The sequence below is a fragment of the Myodes glareolus genome, chromosome 3 (genome assembly GCF_982192425.1).
Source record: "Myodes glareolus chromosome 3, mMyoGla1.1, whole genome shotgun sequence".
Lineage (NCBI taxonomy): Eukaryota > Metazoa > Chordata > Mammalia > Rodentia > Cricetidae > Myodes > Myodes glareolus.
The window spans coordinates 5,462,762-5,481,512 of NC_142028.1; the positions used below are offsets into that span (position 1 = coordinate 5,462,762).

The 18,751-nt window shown below is 46.6% G+C and overlaps 1 protein-coding gene across 24 annotated transcripts in view; it reads right to left on the bottom strand.

Moving 5' to 3' along the window:
- Nucleotides 1-18,751, bottom strand: part of Ppfibp1 (PPFIB scaffold protein 1) — a 142,898-nt gene that overhangs the window by 30,865 nt on the left and 93,282 nt on the right. For 18 of the 24 annotated variants that reach the window (XM_085687375.2, XM_085687380.2, XM_085687393.2 and 15 more), the window contains 6 exons: nt 9,511-9,597; nt 8,041-8,154; nt 7,070-7,201; nt 2,309-2,401; nt 1,906-1,998; nt 494-608 (listed from right to left, as the gene is read on the bottom strand). In XM_085687375.2, coding sequence (XP_085543501.1) covers nt 494-608; nt 1,906-1,998; nt 2,309-2,401; nt 7,070-7,201; nt 8,041-8,154; nt 9,511-9,597 — 634 coding nt within the window. The remainder of the gene's footprint in view (nt 1-493; nt 609-1,905; nt 1,999-2,308; nt 2,402-7,069; nt 7,202-8,040; nt 8,155-9,510; nt 9,598-18,751) is intronic. The other 6 variants (XM_085687388.2, XM_085687387.2, XM_085687391.2 and 3 more) reach the window with 1 other exon arrangement.

Sequence of the window (18,751 nt, forward strand, 5' to 3'; positions counted from 1 at the left end):
TTTACTTACGTTGAAACCCGGGAAGGAAAACCCACGTCTAAGGCTTGAGAAATTGAGTTTCTGATGGCTAAGGAAATGGATATAAAATGCTACTGATTTCTACAGCATCCACCAGCTGGGGTCTGGCTGTCCAAGTGAGTGGAAACCGCTCTCCTGTCCAGCATCATGGCTGTCACTGGACATATTTATGTATGCGTACATGTATCAAAGGGAAAGTAACATCTAATCTAGTATTCCAGATATTATACATATTTCAAGACCACAAATCGGGGTCTCCCTGTGTCATGCAGGCTGGTGCCCAACTATGATCCTTCTGCTTCAGTACCCACGAGCTGGGGCAGCAGCTGTGTGCCACTCCACTGGACCCAAAATGTAAGTTTTTGAAAACACATGTCGCTGGGGCTGTTTTTCTGTTGTCCACCGCCAGCTCCTCTCCTGTAGCTCACAGGACCTTAACAGAGCAAGGAATCAAGCGCTAGACCGCCAGTCTCACCTCGATCGAGGACGTCCACCCCTTCTCCTTTGGTCTTGCACACCAGTCTCTCCTGCAGTCTTTTGACTTCACAATCCTTATCTTCCAGTTGCTCTTTTAAAGAGGTCAGCTCATCCTGCAAAGTTACAGACTCATTTTAATACAGTAGACTGTGGCGGCGGAGGAGTGTCTATAGAGCATACTGGCCCTTAGAGTCAACTCAACTCTGCAAGACTTACACGTGGACACAAATCAGACAGAGGCAATGACAAGCACTATTAATATCACTAATCTGTAATCATGACGGTGTCATTGTTTCAGGTTTGTGAGCAAGTGTAAGAAGAAACGGAAGCATAGTCAGGACAGGGTAGTCCCTAAAGTTGGCCTACATTAAATCAGAAAGTCTCGCCAAGTTAGTCAAAGGAGATGGCCAATGTTAGTCACTTATCATAAAAGCAAAATAAAATACAAATTCAAAAAAGCTTGCTTGGCTTCTTCAAGCATTTCAAGGTGACTCATGATTCTGGGATAACCAGTGGGCTTTTCAGTAGCCAAGGGGAAGCAATTCGGGGGTGGCTGTGGCCAAACCGTGGACTAGGTCACTGAGAAAGACAGACTCCTGCAGCAACGGGAAAGGGAAATCTAGAAAAAGAAGACTGGGGTCTTCCTTCTGAAATGGGGGACCTGCAAAAGCTTCTGAGGCCACTGATGTATTCGTTAACATTTTAAATTTCAGCTTTGCTTTAGAAAGTTCTAGCCGTAGCAAATTTGTACTTTGCAGGCTGCATCTGAGGCGGAAACTAGCTGTGCCATGACAGCATGCCCGCCTCTTGTTCAGTGTGGTGTCTGCCCTCAGACTCTTCCTTCAGCTATCTGGACACGCAGTGTTGAAAATCCACTCAGAAGGCCAACGTGGCCCTGACTTATGGCAAGGATGGAGTCAAGTTTAGAAACCTTCAGAGCCCTGCAGAAGGTGCCGATCCCTCTCCCTGCAAGACTTCTCTTCCCCTTCACAATGAGGACCTCATACACACTGACCTTCCAGAAAACCCTAACAGAGGAGAGCAGGCTCCAGTTATTGAAATGAATTCTTCCCTAGGTTAACTTCTAACAACTGTTTAATTATGCTTAGGGCCCAGACAGTCTAAGAAATAAGCTTATACGCTAATACTGTTATTTTTTTATCTGCTCACTACTGACATTAGCGATCTCGTTGTCCTTTTAGTCAGGGTGTATACAGTCTCAAAAAACAGGTGACACGCACACATATGCACACACACACGCACACGCACATACACACACATATGCAAACACACACACACACACACACACACACACACACACACAATGAATGTGCATGCTGCTAAAAACACCACCACGGCAAAACGACACAAGCCAAGGGGCACAGCCACGGCTCCCAGCGTCTACTCCACCTTCAGGGACTCCCACTTCTGCTCCATCCGCTGCTTTTCATACTGCATCTGACCCACCTTGATTTTCATGCTAGAGAGTTTGGCCATTAAAGACTGGTAGAGAGACAGAGGAGAGAAAGCAAGGCAGAAAAAGACAGGCTAAATAACCGAGAAAACAGCAGCGGTTCATAAAGAAGGTTAGCTACAGAGACAGTAGGCCACGTCCCGTCCGGCTAATCAAGCCTTGTTTGGGTTTTACTGAGAACGCTAGCGTGTGACCTCGGTGTCTCCGGCCTCGGGGAAACGCTGCGTACTTGTATGATGTGTTTGTTACCGTGTACTAGTTGGAAAATACTTTTTTATAATATTGTTCACAGAATGGTAGACCATGCTTAAAACTTATTTTTCCCCCGAGAGAACTTACTTTAGTTGACTTGAGTTTTTTCTCAGACTGAAGTCTTTCACTGTCCAGTTCACTGACTTTTAACCTCAAATCATTGATCTCTTGGATTAGCCCCTGTCCGAAAAGAAAAAATAACAATATAATTAGAAAAGGGTAAAGCACCGATAGCAAAGGAGTCGCCAGGAGGCCTTAACCAGCAGCAGCTCCTCGAGGACAAGCTGTGAGAACCAGTCCTAACGAGGGGGCATCCCGCGAAATTTACCCAACTGCCAAACCACGCATCCGCTAAAACACTAACCTAAGCTTCCAGGACCTCTGCCCCTAGTGCTGGGCCGATGGAAACTAAATGCAGCCACGATTCTGACTAGGAAAACGCTGGGGCTGGAATCCCTGGACCAGGTGCCCAGCGCGGTGCTGGAAGGTACGGACTGCAGGGTAAAGGGTAAGGGGATTGTGGGACCCTGGCGCCTTCCCCTTTTCTGCTTCCTGGTCATGAGGTAAGTGGTTTTCCCTGCCATGCACTCCATGACAATGTGCTGCTTTAACATTGTCTCACAAGTAACGGGGCCCACTTGTCGTGGACTAAATGCTCCAAAACTGCAGGCTAAAACAGACTCTTTATAACCTGTCGTGAGTATCTGTCACAGGGACGTGCCTGAGTTTCCGTTCTGCTGCTATGAGAAAATGCTCTGACCAAGAGGGTTTCTTGGGCTTACACTTCCAGGTCACAGTTCACCACTGGGGAAACTGCGGGTGGGAAGTCAAGTCTGGGACCTGGAGGCAGGAGCCAGATGAATGCTGCTTGCTGGCTCCTTCACTGGCCCGCTCGCCTATCTTCCTTATACAGCCCAGGAGATGGAGGCCCCACAGTGGGCAGAGCCTGTCTAAACCAATTAAGTCAAGCAAGACAATTCCTCACGGCACATCCGCAGAACAACATGACAGAGACAAATGGCTGACTGGGGCTGTGACTAGTGATTCTAGTTGGTGCTGACTAGGACATGATGGAAATGGGACCAACTCACAAGGACAGTCTAACATCCGACCCAAAGCCACTCAGCGCCCATTCTATATTCAGACTATCTATGGACCCCACCCTGCCACATGAACTAGAGGTGTTCTCTGGCACAGCCATTTAACCCTTTTCTGTGACACATTGGTAGTTACTTGAAGATTTCTTCTAATTGTCTGCCTAGTCTACAAAAATAAAGTCTCAAATTTCTTTAAACTAAGAATCTCAACCTGAAGGTGTATGAAAGCCTTGTGTGCGTGTGTATGTGTGTGTGTACACGTGTGTGCTCATATATTCATATATCCAATACAATACAATTTTATATGTGCAAAACTTTAAAAATCCAAATGTTTCTTAACAATATATTTAACACCATTTCTACTGTCACTTTAAAAATGTGCTTTCAAAATTTGCCCAAATAATCTGAATTTGGATTTAAAAATAGTCAGTTTCCCTTATTTGCTCGTCTTCCCCGCACAGAATTCAGGAGTGGCCCTCCTCCCCTTGTTCTTTAGACTCAGTCACTGTCAGCAGGCACTGCTGGGAACACTGCTGTGAGCACTGCTGGGAGCACTGCTGCTTTCTTCTGTGCTGGCTGCAAAGACGAAGCAACAACTACAGAAACTGAACTATACATGGGGGTCATTTTCCCCCCAACATAAATAAACTAACTAAACCAGGCAATGGTGGTGCATGCCTTTAATTCTACCACACTAGGGAGCCAGAGGCCAGCCTGGTCTACAGAGTGAGGTCCAGGATTCTAGGACAGATAGAGCTACAAAGAGGAACCCTGTCTCAAAAAAAAAAAACCAACCAAACAAACAAACAAAAAACCTCAAAGGAAGGACGGGGAGGGAGGGAGGAAGGAAGATGGGGAGGGAGGAAGGGAGGGAGGGAGGGAGGGAGGGAGGGAGGGAGGGAGGGAGGGAGGGAGGGAGGCATGCAAGAAAGAGGGAAGGAGGGAGGGAAGAAGGCAGACAGGCAGGAGAGAGGGAGGGTGGAGGGAAGAGGAAGATAAGGTTATCCAGTTGTTTTTAGTAGTGATGCATTAAATATGACTCTAAAGTTCCAAAATGGAAGAAGTCAGATATGCCCATAACAAGTCTGACTGAAAACATGGCACTATATAACATCTATTAAATGTGATATAAACTACCTCAATTAGCTTCAGTTCAGACTTCTTTCAGAGCTCTGCATTTCAGTCATCTATGCTCATACCAGAAGGGGGCGCTGTTGAATGAGCCAACCAATTCCCAGTACCAAGTTCCAGGACAGGCAAGTCCTAAATCTTCAAGGCTTAAAGATTTTAATGCATTATTCTTTTGGAAATGCCTATAAGTGTTCCTTATTTCAACATTTTCTTAGAAACTAATATCCAAACTCTCTAAAATTCTCAAATACTGTTACGAGATTTGGGATTACAGAAATATCTAGGTAAATGTTTTATTTTTAAGGAAATACTGAGCCAGACCATTTACATATTTCCTTCTATTTCAACATTTGAAGGTTATTTTGATTATTTTAATATAAAATCACAATTATAAAATATTCTGTAATCTGCCCTGTGAATATGTGCACTCCATTTTATCAGTAGCATGGATTCATAGGAAATGACCAGGGATTGTGTTTCCCGGAAGTGTGCTCACAGTGTGTCTTGGCATCTGAATGAGAACACACACGTGAGGAGAACGGAAACGGGAGAAACAAGGCACGGCACAAAACGCGGGCAGACTCAAGCGATGTAGGTGCAGCCCTGGGATCCTACCAAAAAGGCCAAAAACACCGGCTGCAGTTAGCTCCCCTGACCTCACACCCAGACTAAACTAAGCAGCGTACAGGGGAAGACTTCACTAAACTTTGCCTACGTGGTGTGGGCAGCCTCCTCCCAGCTCCACCCATGGCAGAGTCCTTCGTAGCCCCAGTCGGTGCTTAAGTGTGCAGTCAGAGATGACAGGGTGAGGGAAAGGAAAACATCTTAGCAGATTCCTGTAGCAAGTATTGAAATGAAGGCAGGCTCCGGTGCACACCTTTAATCCCAGCACTCAGGAGGCAGAGGCAGATGGACATCCGAAGTCGAGTCCAGCCTGGTCGACAGAGCGAGTTCCAAGACAGGCAGGGCTACACAGAGAAGCCTTGTCTTGAAAAAGACAACAACAAAAAGGATTAAAATAAGACTTCCAAGAGACTGGGTCATGCATCTTGATGAGTGTGGGGTGAGCTCTTAAAAGGGACTGACAAGGAATGTCAAGGTTAGAATGTGAATCAAGACGGTTTATTTCCTTTTGCCACAAAGGACGTAAACAACCAAGGCTTTCCACTGTAATCAATCCTGGATGGGAAATTTGACTTTGGAAATTACAGTGGGATAAGTTGTAACATCTCAAGCTTGACGTCACATGGTATTGATAACACAGTCAATATGCAAACATTTGACATGAAGGGAGAGAAAAGGAAACAACCCTTCTCCCTCTCCTTCCTGACCGAGGACACTGTCCTATACCCTTAACCAAGAAAGAAAACAGAAAGGCAGAGGTGGTGCCCCCGAGAAGGGATTTCTGCAGCTCCTTCAGTCACTCCCCCCTCCCCTTCCCTTCCCACTGTGGTGCCTGGGACTGAGCTCAGTGCCTTGCATGTGATGGAAAAGGGTCCTGCTGCTTAGCTGCACCCTCAGCCCTAGGCTTCATCCTAAACCAAGACTTGAAACGAACAGATGTCCTCCGTCTCTCCCCAACGCACAGACTAACAATACGATGAGAGAAGAAACAGTGAAGTTTCTTTGGATACAAGTACTTTAAAGACTTTCTTCGTGTGTGTCTGTGTATCCGTGTGTGTGTGTCCCCGTGTCCCCCGTCCAAAGACATCCTCTGTGTGTGTGTGTCCGTCTACAGAGAGAGTGATTTTGAGCCCCCCGTTTTGGGTGCTGAGAACCAAATCCCAGCCCTCTGCACGAGCAGCAAGCTAACTGCTAGGCTGCTGTGCCGGTCCCCCACAGGTACTTCTCATTGCAGAATTCCCCCTAAATTTCATAAAATACAGAGAAGTTTAGTTAACTGGATGACTTACATGTGGAACGTACTAAAAGTTAAGAGCCAAATAAAATGGCCTGCGAATGCTGGGATTCTGTGAATGTTTAACATGAGGTTTCTATACATGAACAAATCCCCTTAAGACACAGTAAATGACCAGTGGGCCCAACTAAGGACAACAGGTAAAACATGTACCTAACTACATTATTTCAAATGTAGAATTTGTCAGCCAGGCGCCACAAATATTTTAAAGTAAAAACTAGTTCTACAGAGTATTTCAAACAAACAAAATCTCTTAAAAAAAAACAAACAAACACTGGAACTAGCAATTCCTGAAGAAATTATGACGTGATTAAGGTTTATTCTAGTTCTTTTTATTTATTATTTTTTTGAGTCAAGGGTTTCAGGGTGCCTAGTCTACCCTCATACTCTCTGTTATGGAGGCTGGCTCTGAACCCCCGATTCTCACCCTCCATCTCTCAAGTGTGGGGATCACAGGCACATGCCACCACGTCTGGCTTATTCTGTCTTTGGAGTGGTGCTGAGGATAAAACCCAGGGTTTAGTGAGCCGTGATCATGAGATCTATCACTGAGTTACACCCCAAAACTGAAAACGTCTTACAAGGAAACAGGATGAGAGCATACTGTGATTAGCACCGTCCCTCACACCTCTGGGAACTTCAAACTGTCTTGGGAATGTGTGCGTGCGGGCTGGGGGGAGGGGGAACCAGCACACCACTCACCTCCGTGTCTCTGAACCTGTCTTCATAATCCAGTCTGTCCTTCTCCACAGCTGTCAGCTTTAACTTCAAGTTAGAGACCTCGGCCATGAGCTCCAGCTTCTGTGTTTCTAACGAGGTCCGACTCAGGAGTTCCTGTTAGAATTTCAGAACAATAGTCACAAGTCATTTTATTATAAATTTCTGTCATGACTGCAAAGCAGCAATGATTAGGTGTGGTCTGTGGGTGAAGAATAATGGCCGTGTGCCACACTGCTGAGGACCACGGACTCTGGTGACCTTCTTCTAAGGACCTTCTAAACGCAGCATCAGGCTGTCGAGCAGATGTAGCTTTTCCTTACATTGATAAGCCTGAAGCCAACACTGCTGCACACGGTGCTTGCTATGTGCCAGGACTAGGAGACAATCCCTGCAACAATCTCAGGAGGTAGAAAAGCTTATCAGCCTCATTGATCAGGGTTTCTAGGGACCTGGAAATGGAGGGACTGAGAGGTCGCGAGCCTGTGGAGTCAGGCAGGCAGGCAACAGCAGCAGACATGCAACAGAAGCGGTTTTGTTCCCATGTGTTCCATGTGTACTTCGTCCACTGCATCACCACGCTTCTCAGTCTAAAAGCCCTGTGTGTGCACATGAACGCACGCATGTGTGAAAAACCAAGTCGCATGTGGTTTTTATCATCTCATGGTTGGGAGTTGGAAATAATATGAACACAAAAGATCAATTTACAATTCCTGTAACATTGTATTCTATTCTAGATGTCTAACTTTGTATGTCTCTGTTTTTAGACTGTAACACTGTATCTGTTCTAATTGTCTAACTTCATAAATATGTGCTTTTAGACTCTGCTCCTCCTAGACTCTAAATATACCAGTTCGTGGGATTCTGGAATTTACTGCTGTAGAAACCAGACAGGAATGTCACACCTCTGATAAAACAGTTCGGCAGGCCCCTCCCCCACCAGCTCCAGCCCATACCTGCTGCAGCATCTCCTCAGTGGCATTCAGCTTCTCTCTGTGCTCTTCAAGACAAAACTCCAAATCTCGAATCTTCTCTCCCTGAGCCTCCACTTGGTCGGTCAACACACTCACCTGTTAATTTAAAACAAAGGGCGGCAATGAGTTTGAAAGACTCTGGGTCCCAAAGCATGCTTCATTCCCTAACTGGAACAGTAAGACCCACCACTCACTGATGTGAGGCGTCCTTTGGGAAATGTGCTGCTTTTATTGGTTGCAGACACCATGAAGCTGCTGAAGGAGAAAAATGCTGGAACCCTACCAGTAGGCCACAGCCTTGTGGTGATACACAGATTAATAGAAGTGGGTTAATTTAAGATGTAAGAGCTTGCTAGAAATATGCCTGAACCATGGACCAAATGTTCTAATTATAGTTTCTGTGTGATAATTTGGATCTGGGCAGCCGGGAAACGAACGTGCATTCTCTGCTTACAACATGGTGGTTTAAGACATTCCAGATTTAACAAGATGACAGTGGTCTTTCACTTTCTATATTTATATTTTGTTTTGTGTGGATCAAACCCAGGGCCTTGTGCACGCTAGGGAGGAACTGCACCACTAAGTGATGTCTGCAGCCCAATGTTGCCTCGCGACTTAAAAGATTCCTATTCAATTTAGAAGAAACTTCGTATGGATCAGAAATATGCAATATTTTACATATTAAAATCATTTCAGTTATAAGAGTCTATAAAAAATTGTTGATTCTGAGGTGATGGTAAAGAACTAAGGTTAGAGGGCAACAGAAGGAATGAAAACCACATTTGAAATAGACATTAAGGACCATGCAGATCTCACGCTTCAATAATAAAGGGAGCAAAAACGAGTAAGGAACTCAGATTCTATAAGCTCTTTCAACATCAACGTGGTCCCAGATTTGCTCAGAGCCAGGGCGGGGTGAAGAGCGGTACTGTTGTCAGTGCATAGGATCCTGAGTTCAGCTCCCAGAACCACAAAGGAAAAATAAGAAGCCGGAGTGCACACTACACACTCAAATGTCCCAGCAACAGTGGGGTTTATCTTCCGTCCTCAGGGTCCCATGCAGAGCTGCAGGGCTCTCCTCAGGAATGACCAGCTGAGTAAACACACTTTGATCTGGTTAGTTCAAAGCATAGAAATGAAGGCATTTGCTCTGTGCTGAGAAACACCACGAGCAAGCAAACAAACAGCCCACAGCAGTTCCCCACAGCAGGCTCCACCCGGGCTGCTCTGTTTGGTTCATGTATCATTTTCAAAGCTGGAAGGTTAATATATATTCGCGCTGAGATTTTTACTCTACAGGTATTCATAGATCTGAGTTTCTAGTTCAAATGTATGTAAAGTCAGATCCGATGGCACGTTTACTACAGGTGCAATGCATTCAACACATATGTGATTCTAAGTTGCAAGGACACTACATGTCCTGAGAAGGGAAAGGCCTTAAGGAGCACTTGCCTGAAGAACGAGGGATTCCTTGTCATTTTCTAGACGTGCCAGCCTTTCTTGATAGACGTCTCCATTCCCAGGCAGATGTCCGTTTGTCTGAGTGAGAAAATAACATAGATAAGGTCGAAGGTCGACTCTTTTTTAGAATTGACACATTACGAATCACAAGACTGATATATTTTAAATTGAAAGGGCCTGAAATAAACCAGCACAGCTGTCACTTCCATGAATGGAAGATGCGAGGATTAATAATCCAGATAAGTATGAGAGGGAAAGTGAGCACGTACAAACAGGGAAGCATCTAGTCACAACTGCCTGACCTACGCCTGTAACCAGAGACTGCTCATCTGCTTACCAGTCACCCAGACCCGAATAACCACACAGAAACTATATTAATTCCAACACTGTTTGGCCAATGATTCAAGGATATTCTAGCTAGCTCTTACATCTTAAATTAACCCATTTCTATTAATCTATGTATCACCGCAGTAGGGGTTCTGGCATCTTACTCCTTTGGCAGCTACGTGGCAACTCTTTGACTCCGCCTACTCTCTCTCCATATCTCTGTTCAGATTTCCTGCCTGGCTTTACTCTGCTAAGCCATTGGCCAAAACGGTTTTATTCATCATCCAATAAAAGCAACACAGATACAGAAGGACATCCCACATCATACACCAATTCTGAGCAAACAGAAAACAAGTACCCTGTCTCAGTTCTAAGTGCACCGCTATGATAAAACGCTGACCACAGACGACCTGGGGAGGAAAGTACTTCTCTTACCTTATAGTACGCCATAATGGAAGTCAGGACAAGAACGGAACGTTAGAGGAATGTTGCCTACTGGTTTGCTCCTCATGGCCCACTGAGCCTGCTTTCTTATACGACACAAGACCAACTGCCCAGGAATGCCCTCACCCACAGTGGGATGAACCTTCCACATCAGTCATTAATTAGGAATACGGCCCACGGGCCTGTCTACAAGCTGATATGATAACGGGGACCTTTTCTCAGTTGAAGTTCCTCTTCCAAATGTCTTTAGATTGTGCCAAGCTCACAAAAAGCTAGCTAGCGCACACTCTAAAAGTGACTGTCAGGAATGAGTCAGGGGCCACAGGCACAGCCCTAGGGCATGCAAAATTCTGAGCGGCCTGCAGAAGACAAGACTCCTCCGTCTGTCCCCAAAGGACTCCAGTCACAAATTCTGGGTGTAAAACAGTGACTATGACCTGTGATGTCCTCCCATTCCTCCACTCCATCCCCGGGTTCCACACAGGACTGTCAATGCCTGCCGATGGAGCAGTGGGCAGGGGTGATGTCTGCCAGGATTCTCCTGCCCACTCAGCTCTCCACTCACCAGATGGAGGCTCCCACCTAGGAAGCCTTCAGAAGCACCCCTACCCTGCCCAGCTTAAACACTCTGTCCAAAATCATTTTCCCTGATGGCACTGACGAGCTAGGCTCCCAGCTTTATAACCATTTTCTATCTTGGTTAAACTAACAACTTATGCTTACACAACAAACATTATGACAAGCTACTAGGCAAACCTGGGCATCAGCTTGTACTGTGCTGGCACTGGGCTCAATGTTCCTCCCTGCTCACTTCCTCACGCTTCTCCTTCCTGCCTGCTTTTTTTTTTTTTAAATCCTATTTGGTATTGTAACACATAGCACAAGTTTCCAAGGAAATACAGACATTTTTCCCACCGTTTTTATTTTTTGAGACACAGCCTTCCTATGAAGCCCTGACTGTCCTGGAACTCATCATATAGATCAGGCTGGCCTTGAACTTGTGGAGATTCACCTGCCTGTGCATCTCGAGAGCTGGGATGAAAAGTGTGTGTCACTGTGCCTGGCATTTTCTTCCATTTTTTTCATACCAAGTCATGAAAGAGCAAGACACATAAAGCTGTCACTCTGAAACACAGTAGTGGTGTGGGAGTTTGAATGTAATTGGCCTCCGTGCTCACAGGGAGTGGCACTATCAGGAGATGTGGCCTTGTTGGAGGAAGCGTGTCACTGTGAGGGTGGCTTTGAAGTCTCATATGTGCTCAAGTCCATCCAGTGTCTCAGACCACTTCCTGTTGCCTGTGTGCTCAAGTCCATCCAGTGTCTCAGACCACTTCCTGTTGCCTGTGTGATCAAGCCCATCCAGTGTCTCAGACCACTTCCTGTTGCCTGTGTGCTCAAGTCCATCCAGTGTCTCAGACCACTTCCTGTTGCCTATGGGATCAAGAAGTTGCTCCTTTTCCACTCTCAGCTCCTCCTCCAGCACCACGCCTGCCTACACACCTCCCGCTATGACAAGAGGCTAAACCTCTGAAACCGCTAGGTCCCCCATGGTGTCTCTCCAGAGCAACAGAACCCTAAGACAGAGTATGAGACACCCCTTTCACTCTCCCTCCTTCTCTGTCCTCCCTTCTCTAGGATGTCACTCTGTTGTCCAGAAATACCCTCCTGCTTTAGCCTCCTGGGATCACAGACATGAGACTCTATGCCCAGCTCGGCATGTGTTCCTTATAATTTTATTTAAATGGTTTATAGTCATGTTATATATTTTATCCAGAGGATTCCCTGAATGTTCCTATAAATACAACAGAGATAAAAGCCAAATGGAGTCCAATATAGACAGGTGGGGCACCCAGAATCCAACTGAAAAGGCGACCCCTTCAGAGTTAGAATCGGAAAAAACACCAACTGTGCTCCCTTCTTCCCCAGGCACATCCGATGTGACATCCATTCTTTCTCCAGAATTAACCTGCATCTATTCTACCTCTCCAGTTTCCTATTTCAGTTCTGGGACTGACAGACGTCATGTATTGAAAGTAAGCCAAAATGGAAAAAGGAAGAGGAAGAAAGAGAGGAAGAAGGGGAGGAAGAGAAAGGGAAAAGGGGAGAGGAAGGGGAAAGAAAGACGAAAAGATTAAATCTGGGGCATTCTTTTTGAAGATGTAGACATGCTGGATTATGTTTCCCAAGATGCCACAAAAAATTTAAAAGCTAATTTATCAAGTGTGCAATGCACATTTAGAGTGGGTATAATGCTAAAACCAGCTGTCTACCACACACCTGCACACTACTGCCGCACAACCCTGTTCACACTGCTAACTCAAGTGCCCAGAATGTGGGTGTAATGTTAACACCAGCTGTCCACCACACACCTGCACACTACCACCGCACAACCCTGCTCACACTGCTAACTCAAGTGCCCAGAATTAACTTACAAGAGTCTGATGGAGTAGTCAGAACGACTAACAGCCCCTGGGGACCATGAAAATGAAATGTTCCTAAGTCCTTGAGGACAGTCTTCTGGAAAGCAGCCAGAAACATGACGTATGATCTTAATCTACGAAGGTGCAGAGGTCAAGTCCTCGTTTTGATTATGCACATTAGGAAGCATCTGTTTTTAAAATCCTATGCAAGTAACGTCTATAATCACGTTTCATTAGATTAAAAAATGCTTTATGTACGATGAGGTAGGAGGTAGAATTTTCTAGTTTTGTCTCTTTTTAACAGACAGGGTACGGCTCCTTATGTTGGCCAGGCTGGCCTCAGACATCTGAGCTCAGGCAAATCTCCTGCCTTGGCACCCTGAGTAGCTCTGACAATAGTCACGTGCCACCGAGTCAAAACAAAATGCACCCATTCATTTTTCCTCCTGGGGTTTTGGCTGGTGTTTGAACCCAGGGTCTCACATGAACGCTCATCAGAGAGAGGCACTCACATGCTCCACGGCTGAACTCCATCCTGTTCCTTTATTCTGCGAGCAAGAAACTCTAGCCAGATTGGCAGCATTCTTTCAGGTCAAATGGTCAAATATTATATAGAAATGAAGTATTTCAAAACCAGTTCTCCAAAGTGAAATGCCGGAACTGACTCAAAATGAGCAAATGAATCAGAAATGTCCTGATATGGATAAGTGCTTATAATACTCAAAATCAGCTGGTATTTCTGAGACATTAATAGTCCTCACAGGAGCCAGAAGTAGAAAGTCTCAGGAATTGCTACATAGAGTGGTAATGTATTTAAGTAGATAAGGAGCTGCTCTGAGGACATGCCCTCTTCCTTCCTGCTACTTCTGTTTAAGAATACTGGAGCTGAGCCCACGAGGTACCTGTCACCTCTGTCCTTCCTTCAACAATGGTCCACCTTCCTCCAAGTGGCACGCCCTGCGCTCACACATGCATCCCTTTTACCCGGGTATCTCTCTTTCCCTCTCTTATTCTTTTCTTCAGTCTTCCCTACCTACCTGCATTTGGGTCTGGTCTGTAAAGGTTTCCTAGAATGAACGGTTCATTCATAAACTCTGCTGCAGATGCACCCTGCTCAGGGGACAACCCCACCACACACAGAGATGCCACACTGCGAGCGATTCTCTGTGTCTCACGGGAGCGCTTAGCTAAACGACGGGTGAATGATGGAACAGTGAGCAAGAAGGGCCCAGTACCCGTGGGGAGAGCACAAGGTGAGTACCTGGACTCACTCTAGTTACACTTCTTTCCCGTTCAGCACTTCTTACTTCAGGGGCTATGCTGCATGAGTTCACCTCCTCCTTCAGAAAATCCCCCAACATCCGTCTTTCCTGCTTTCCTCCCGGCCAGAGCTGAGCTTTCCCTGGCAAAGCTCACTCCCCTACATCCTCCCTGGAACCTTGGTCTCCTGCTTCCCTTAGCCCTGCAACTGTGGGTTCTGTGCCCACTCCTGCTCGCCTCCCGATCCCCTTGCCTGTGTCAACCCATCTTTCAGGACCGGCTCTACTTCTTCCTGATACCCTGTCAATCTCTTCTCCTCATCTAATGATCCCCCTGGTACCCTGTCAATCTCTTCTCCTCATCTAATGCTCCCCCCTTTCACGTCCTGTCCCCAACCTCATACATCAGCTTTTTAATCACATTCTGCCACTGATGACCAATCACCAAATTTATGTGAACTGATCGCTGTTGCTAAGTTCTGTGTCAACTTCACACATTTAGGAAGACAGTACCTTAATCAATGAACTGCCTACATAAGACTGGCCTGTGGGGCATTTTCCTTTTCGCTCTTTGGTGTAAAAGGGCCCGGTCCACTGTGGGTGTTACCAACCCTAGGCAGGGAATGGCTGGCAGCATAAAAAAAGGGAGCTGAGTATCAACCAGAGAGTAAGCTACTAAGCAACGGCCCTCTAGGCTTCCTGACCTGACTTCCTTGGTGGATTGGGATTTGAAAGTACAAACCAAATAAACTCTTTCCTTCCAAAGATGCTGTTTATATTAGCATCAGAAAGCAAACTAGAACAAACATTTATTCTTCCTAATAATCTTTTAGTGCAAAATCCTCCTGTATTTCTTTTCATCCTTCCAGAAGGTTTCTAAAATACGATGTGCATCATTAAAAACTGTACCCACTGCAAGTTCCTTACAGATTCCTGCGTCCAAAGCATCAAAGTCCACCCCAAGTCACGATATTTAAGTCTTCTGAAACGCATTTGAGATAGCCCTTTATACTTCAGTGTGGGACAAGTCTCACTGACAACTTCAATCCCGCTGCATGAGTCAACAACAGGATGGACAGTATCCTCCACTGTCACACAGATTCACTCATGGAACTTAGTCAGGTCTTCCTGGCACCTAACAAGTAATGTCTCTTTCACAGAGTTAGAGACTCCTGGAGCTAACCAATCGTCTGATCTGGGAATGTGACTTCTCTGTGCGCAATGCAGATACACACAAGATGAGGGCATGCCCCCCTTCATTTCTGTGCCAGTAATTTCATTGTGTTACTGGCACAGCAAGCCTAACATGTGGGAGCTGCTGGCTCCTGTCACATGACCACTTTGCCATGTCCTTGGTTACAGGTCATTTCAGACACACGTAAGAGTTAGAGGGAATAGCTACCTCTGTATGCCATTTGGTCTCCACAGTTCTCAGCTCACTGGAAGGGGAGCCTTTGCCTGCTTTGTGGCTGTGTTTCCCCTCTGTCTTGCTCTGTTCTCTTTATTAAATCCCAGACCAGCTAAGACCGGTGGCACACACCTGTCATCACAATTCTGGAGCCCAGCCAGTCCGGTTCTGAGCCAATGCTCATTGTCACCAGCCAATTTACATTGGTTTTTTTAAGTACTTTATTAGCATATACTAATTACACATAATAATTGGCTCTGTATGTGTGTGCATGTTTGTGTGTGTGTGTGTGTACATGTGACATCCTTCGAGCATATTTACCTTTATATTTACATTGGGGAGTATTCACCCTGTCTCCACTCACTGAGCTCCTTCTGCTCAGGTACCCCCAGTTTTACCTTCATTTATTCTTCTGTCTTTTTAATGAGTCTAACTAGTTTCTTACAGGAACACGGGCAGCTCACCAGAGGCTACACACTGAAGAAAACGGCTCTCCCTCCCCCAGCAACCGCTAACTGCCGCAGCTCCTCTGGAAGAGGCACCCCTCCCCTCTGCACGAGGGCGTGCTGACATGCCCAATCTTGTGCAGCAATCACAGCTGCTGAGTTCAAGAGTGCCATGGCCACGCCGGCCCTGAAGACACACTCTACACCACTCCACCCTTCTCCGGCTCTTACTTTTTGTTCCGCCCTCTTCCAAAATGCCCCCTGAGCCTTGCAGGGTATTTGGATTTTTGAGTGCAGACAGTATGACTCATCTTTCAGTAGTGGTGCGGTTAGGACAACTCCAGCAATCGGAGGTGCTCTGCCTGTGAAACAGATGGTGTCTGTTTGTGAGACTTGACATTTGTTCTAGGGGTGTCTTCCTCAGAGACTTAAGGGTCCAGGTGTGCTGGGGGCGGGGGGTACCTTAGTGCTCTGAAACTCACTGCTCAGTCCATTCCTACTTCCTGTGTCTTTCCGTTCAGCACACACCGAGGAAGGAATTTATTACTGACAAAGGATTTTCTCCTCACTCACACTCAAAGGCCACCAGTGGCAGCCATGGCTAGAGAGGACCCGTCAATAACTGACTTGTGCCCAGAACACTTTCTTTAACGTGTGCTTAATCTAATCGATTAAAGTGTTTCTGAAGAATGAGGGCGCAGCTTAGAGATAGAGAACGTGCCAAGTGTACATGGCTCTGGATTCCATCGCCAGAAATACAAACAAAATTGCTGATGGCTCAGCAGGTACAGTGGCAGCCACACAAGCACGAGGCCGGCAGTCAGATCCCCCAGCACCTCTACAAAAGCTGGGTGAGCACAGCAGCATGCCAGTCATTCCAGGGCTGGAAGGTAGGCTGTGAGACAGAGGATCCCCAGGGCAAGTTGGCTGGTAAGACTGGGTTCAAGTGGGAGACCCTGACTCAATGTAGCAGGCAGAAAGTGATCAAAACAGATACTGAATATCAAACTCAGGCCTCCATACATACACACAAGCAACCGTGTGCACACCCATACTCTGGTTTTTACAGACACACAGAATGTTTTCTGCACAATGATAAACGCAGTAGTGATAATGGAGATGCCTAAATTTAGGTTACAAGTTAGAGCATGGCTCTCTGGGAAACAGCCAGGGGTGGAGTCACTGACCACCAAGCCTGACGGTTAGGAATGTGCCGGCTGCTCACACCAGCTGGAAAACTCTTTCTCTGGCCACCAACTGTCTTAGTCCCTTCATATTCTGGGGCTCATCCAGAAGCTGTGTTCTGAGCGACGCTTTTGCCACCTCGTCTTTTCTCCCTGCTGGGGTATGTCCCCACACCCACCACGTTCTTAGTTCCTACCCACTGACCATGCTTATGCACGAGTTTCCAGTCTTCTCAAAGGGATGTCAGCACCAGGAATCAGGGAAATTGGTCTCCACTGTGCTCCCCACGCCCCAAGCAGCGCCGAGTGCAGCGGGCACTGGATAACTAACTGTAATGAGAGCTGCTCCACAAACAACAGAGCGTGCGGTGCATTTATAAGACGGGAAGGGGCTCAGGGTGTCCTGCCGGGCGGACGGCTGCCTGTGGTTTTTGGTTTAAGTTATATTCTGTCCTCGTATTTGACATTTTAAGCTGAAGAATCCAGAAAATGACAAATACTTTACAGAACTAACCAGGATTCCATTGCGTCAATAACATTCCAACAGTAAACAAAATACAGTACTCGTGGATCGAGAGAGCATAGAGCTTTCATTTTCAACTTATTCAGGCCTAACTCACCCTGTCTGTTCCTTCTTCCATCCCAAACCTTCCAAACCAAGTCAATGTTTTCTCTCATTGAGAAGAAGGAAGGGAAGGAGGGAGGGAGGGAGGGAGGGAGGGAGGGAGGGAGGGAGGGAGGGAGGGGAGAAGAAGGGAAAGAGGGGGGAGGGAAGAAGGGAGAGAGAGAAAGGGAGGGAGGGAGGGAGGGAGGGAGGAGGAGGAGAAGAAGAGGATGAGGAGGGGAGGAGGAGGAAGAGGGGGAGGAGGTAGGGGAGGAGGAGGGAGGAGGTAAAGATGGCAAAGGACAAGGTATGAAGAAGTGGGTGTGGGAGGAACAGAGTGTGGACCCTGAAGAAGCCCCCACCTCCCTGTCACAGTGCACTTGGTCCAGCACTGAGAGTCCAACAGGAAGACAGTCTGACGCTTATAATTTCATGACTTCTCCATTGAGTATTTCAGAAGTCAGGGTGTATGTCAACATATTAAAATGGGGGTGTACATATATACATAGTTTAGCTGGGATTCACTCTTCCCTTTTCACTCTTTATTAGTGGGTGTCTAGAACGGTTAAACCCTCAGACACAGAAAGACAAAAGAGTGCATGGGACGGCATCTAACAGCACAGACGTGGAGATTTCAAGGTGGAAAGACCTGTTCAGGTCGAGGAAGGATGCAGTCTGCGCCAGTGTGGACATGCTTAGCCTTTCTGCACTGTACACTTCAAACAGCTAAAACGGTGATTCTGTAACTAAATAAAACCACCCTTGAGAGAAAAGTCAGTGTCCCGGGGCTGAAGAACACAATGCCACGGCGTCAGTTTCAAGCGTCCCCACCTCCAGGCTCCCAGCTGGTGGTGCTATCCAGAAGTCAGTGTCACGGGGCTGAAGAACACAGTGCCACAGCGTCAGTTTCAAGTGTCCCCACCTCCAGGCTCCCAGCTGGTGGTGCTATCCAGAAGGCTGTGGAATTTTTTAGGCTTGGAACCTCACTGGAAGAAGTGGGACCCTGGAGGAGGGCCTGGAGTCCTCTGCTTCCTAGCTGCCGACCATGTGACCGGCAGCCTCACACTCCCATTGCCACGGGTTTCACACCAGTGCACTGGATCCCTACGTAAATCCCGAGCTAAAATAAACCCTCCATCT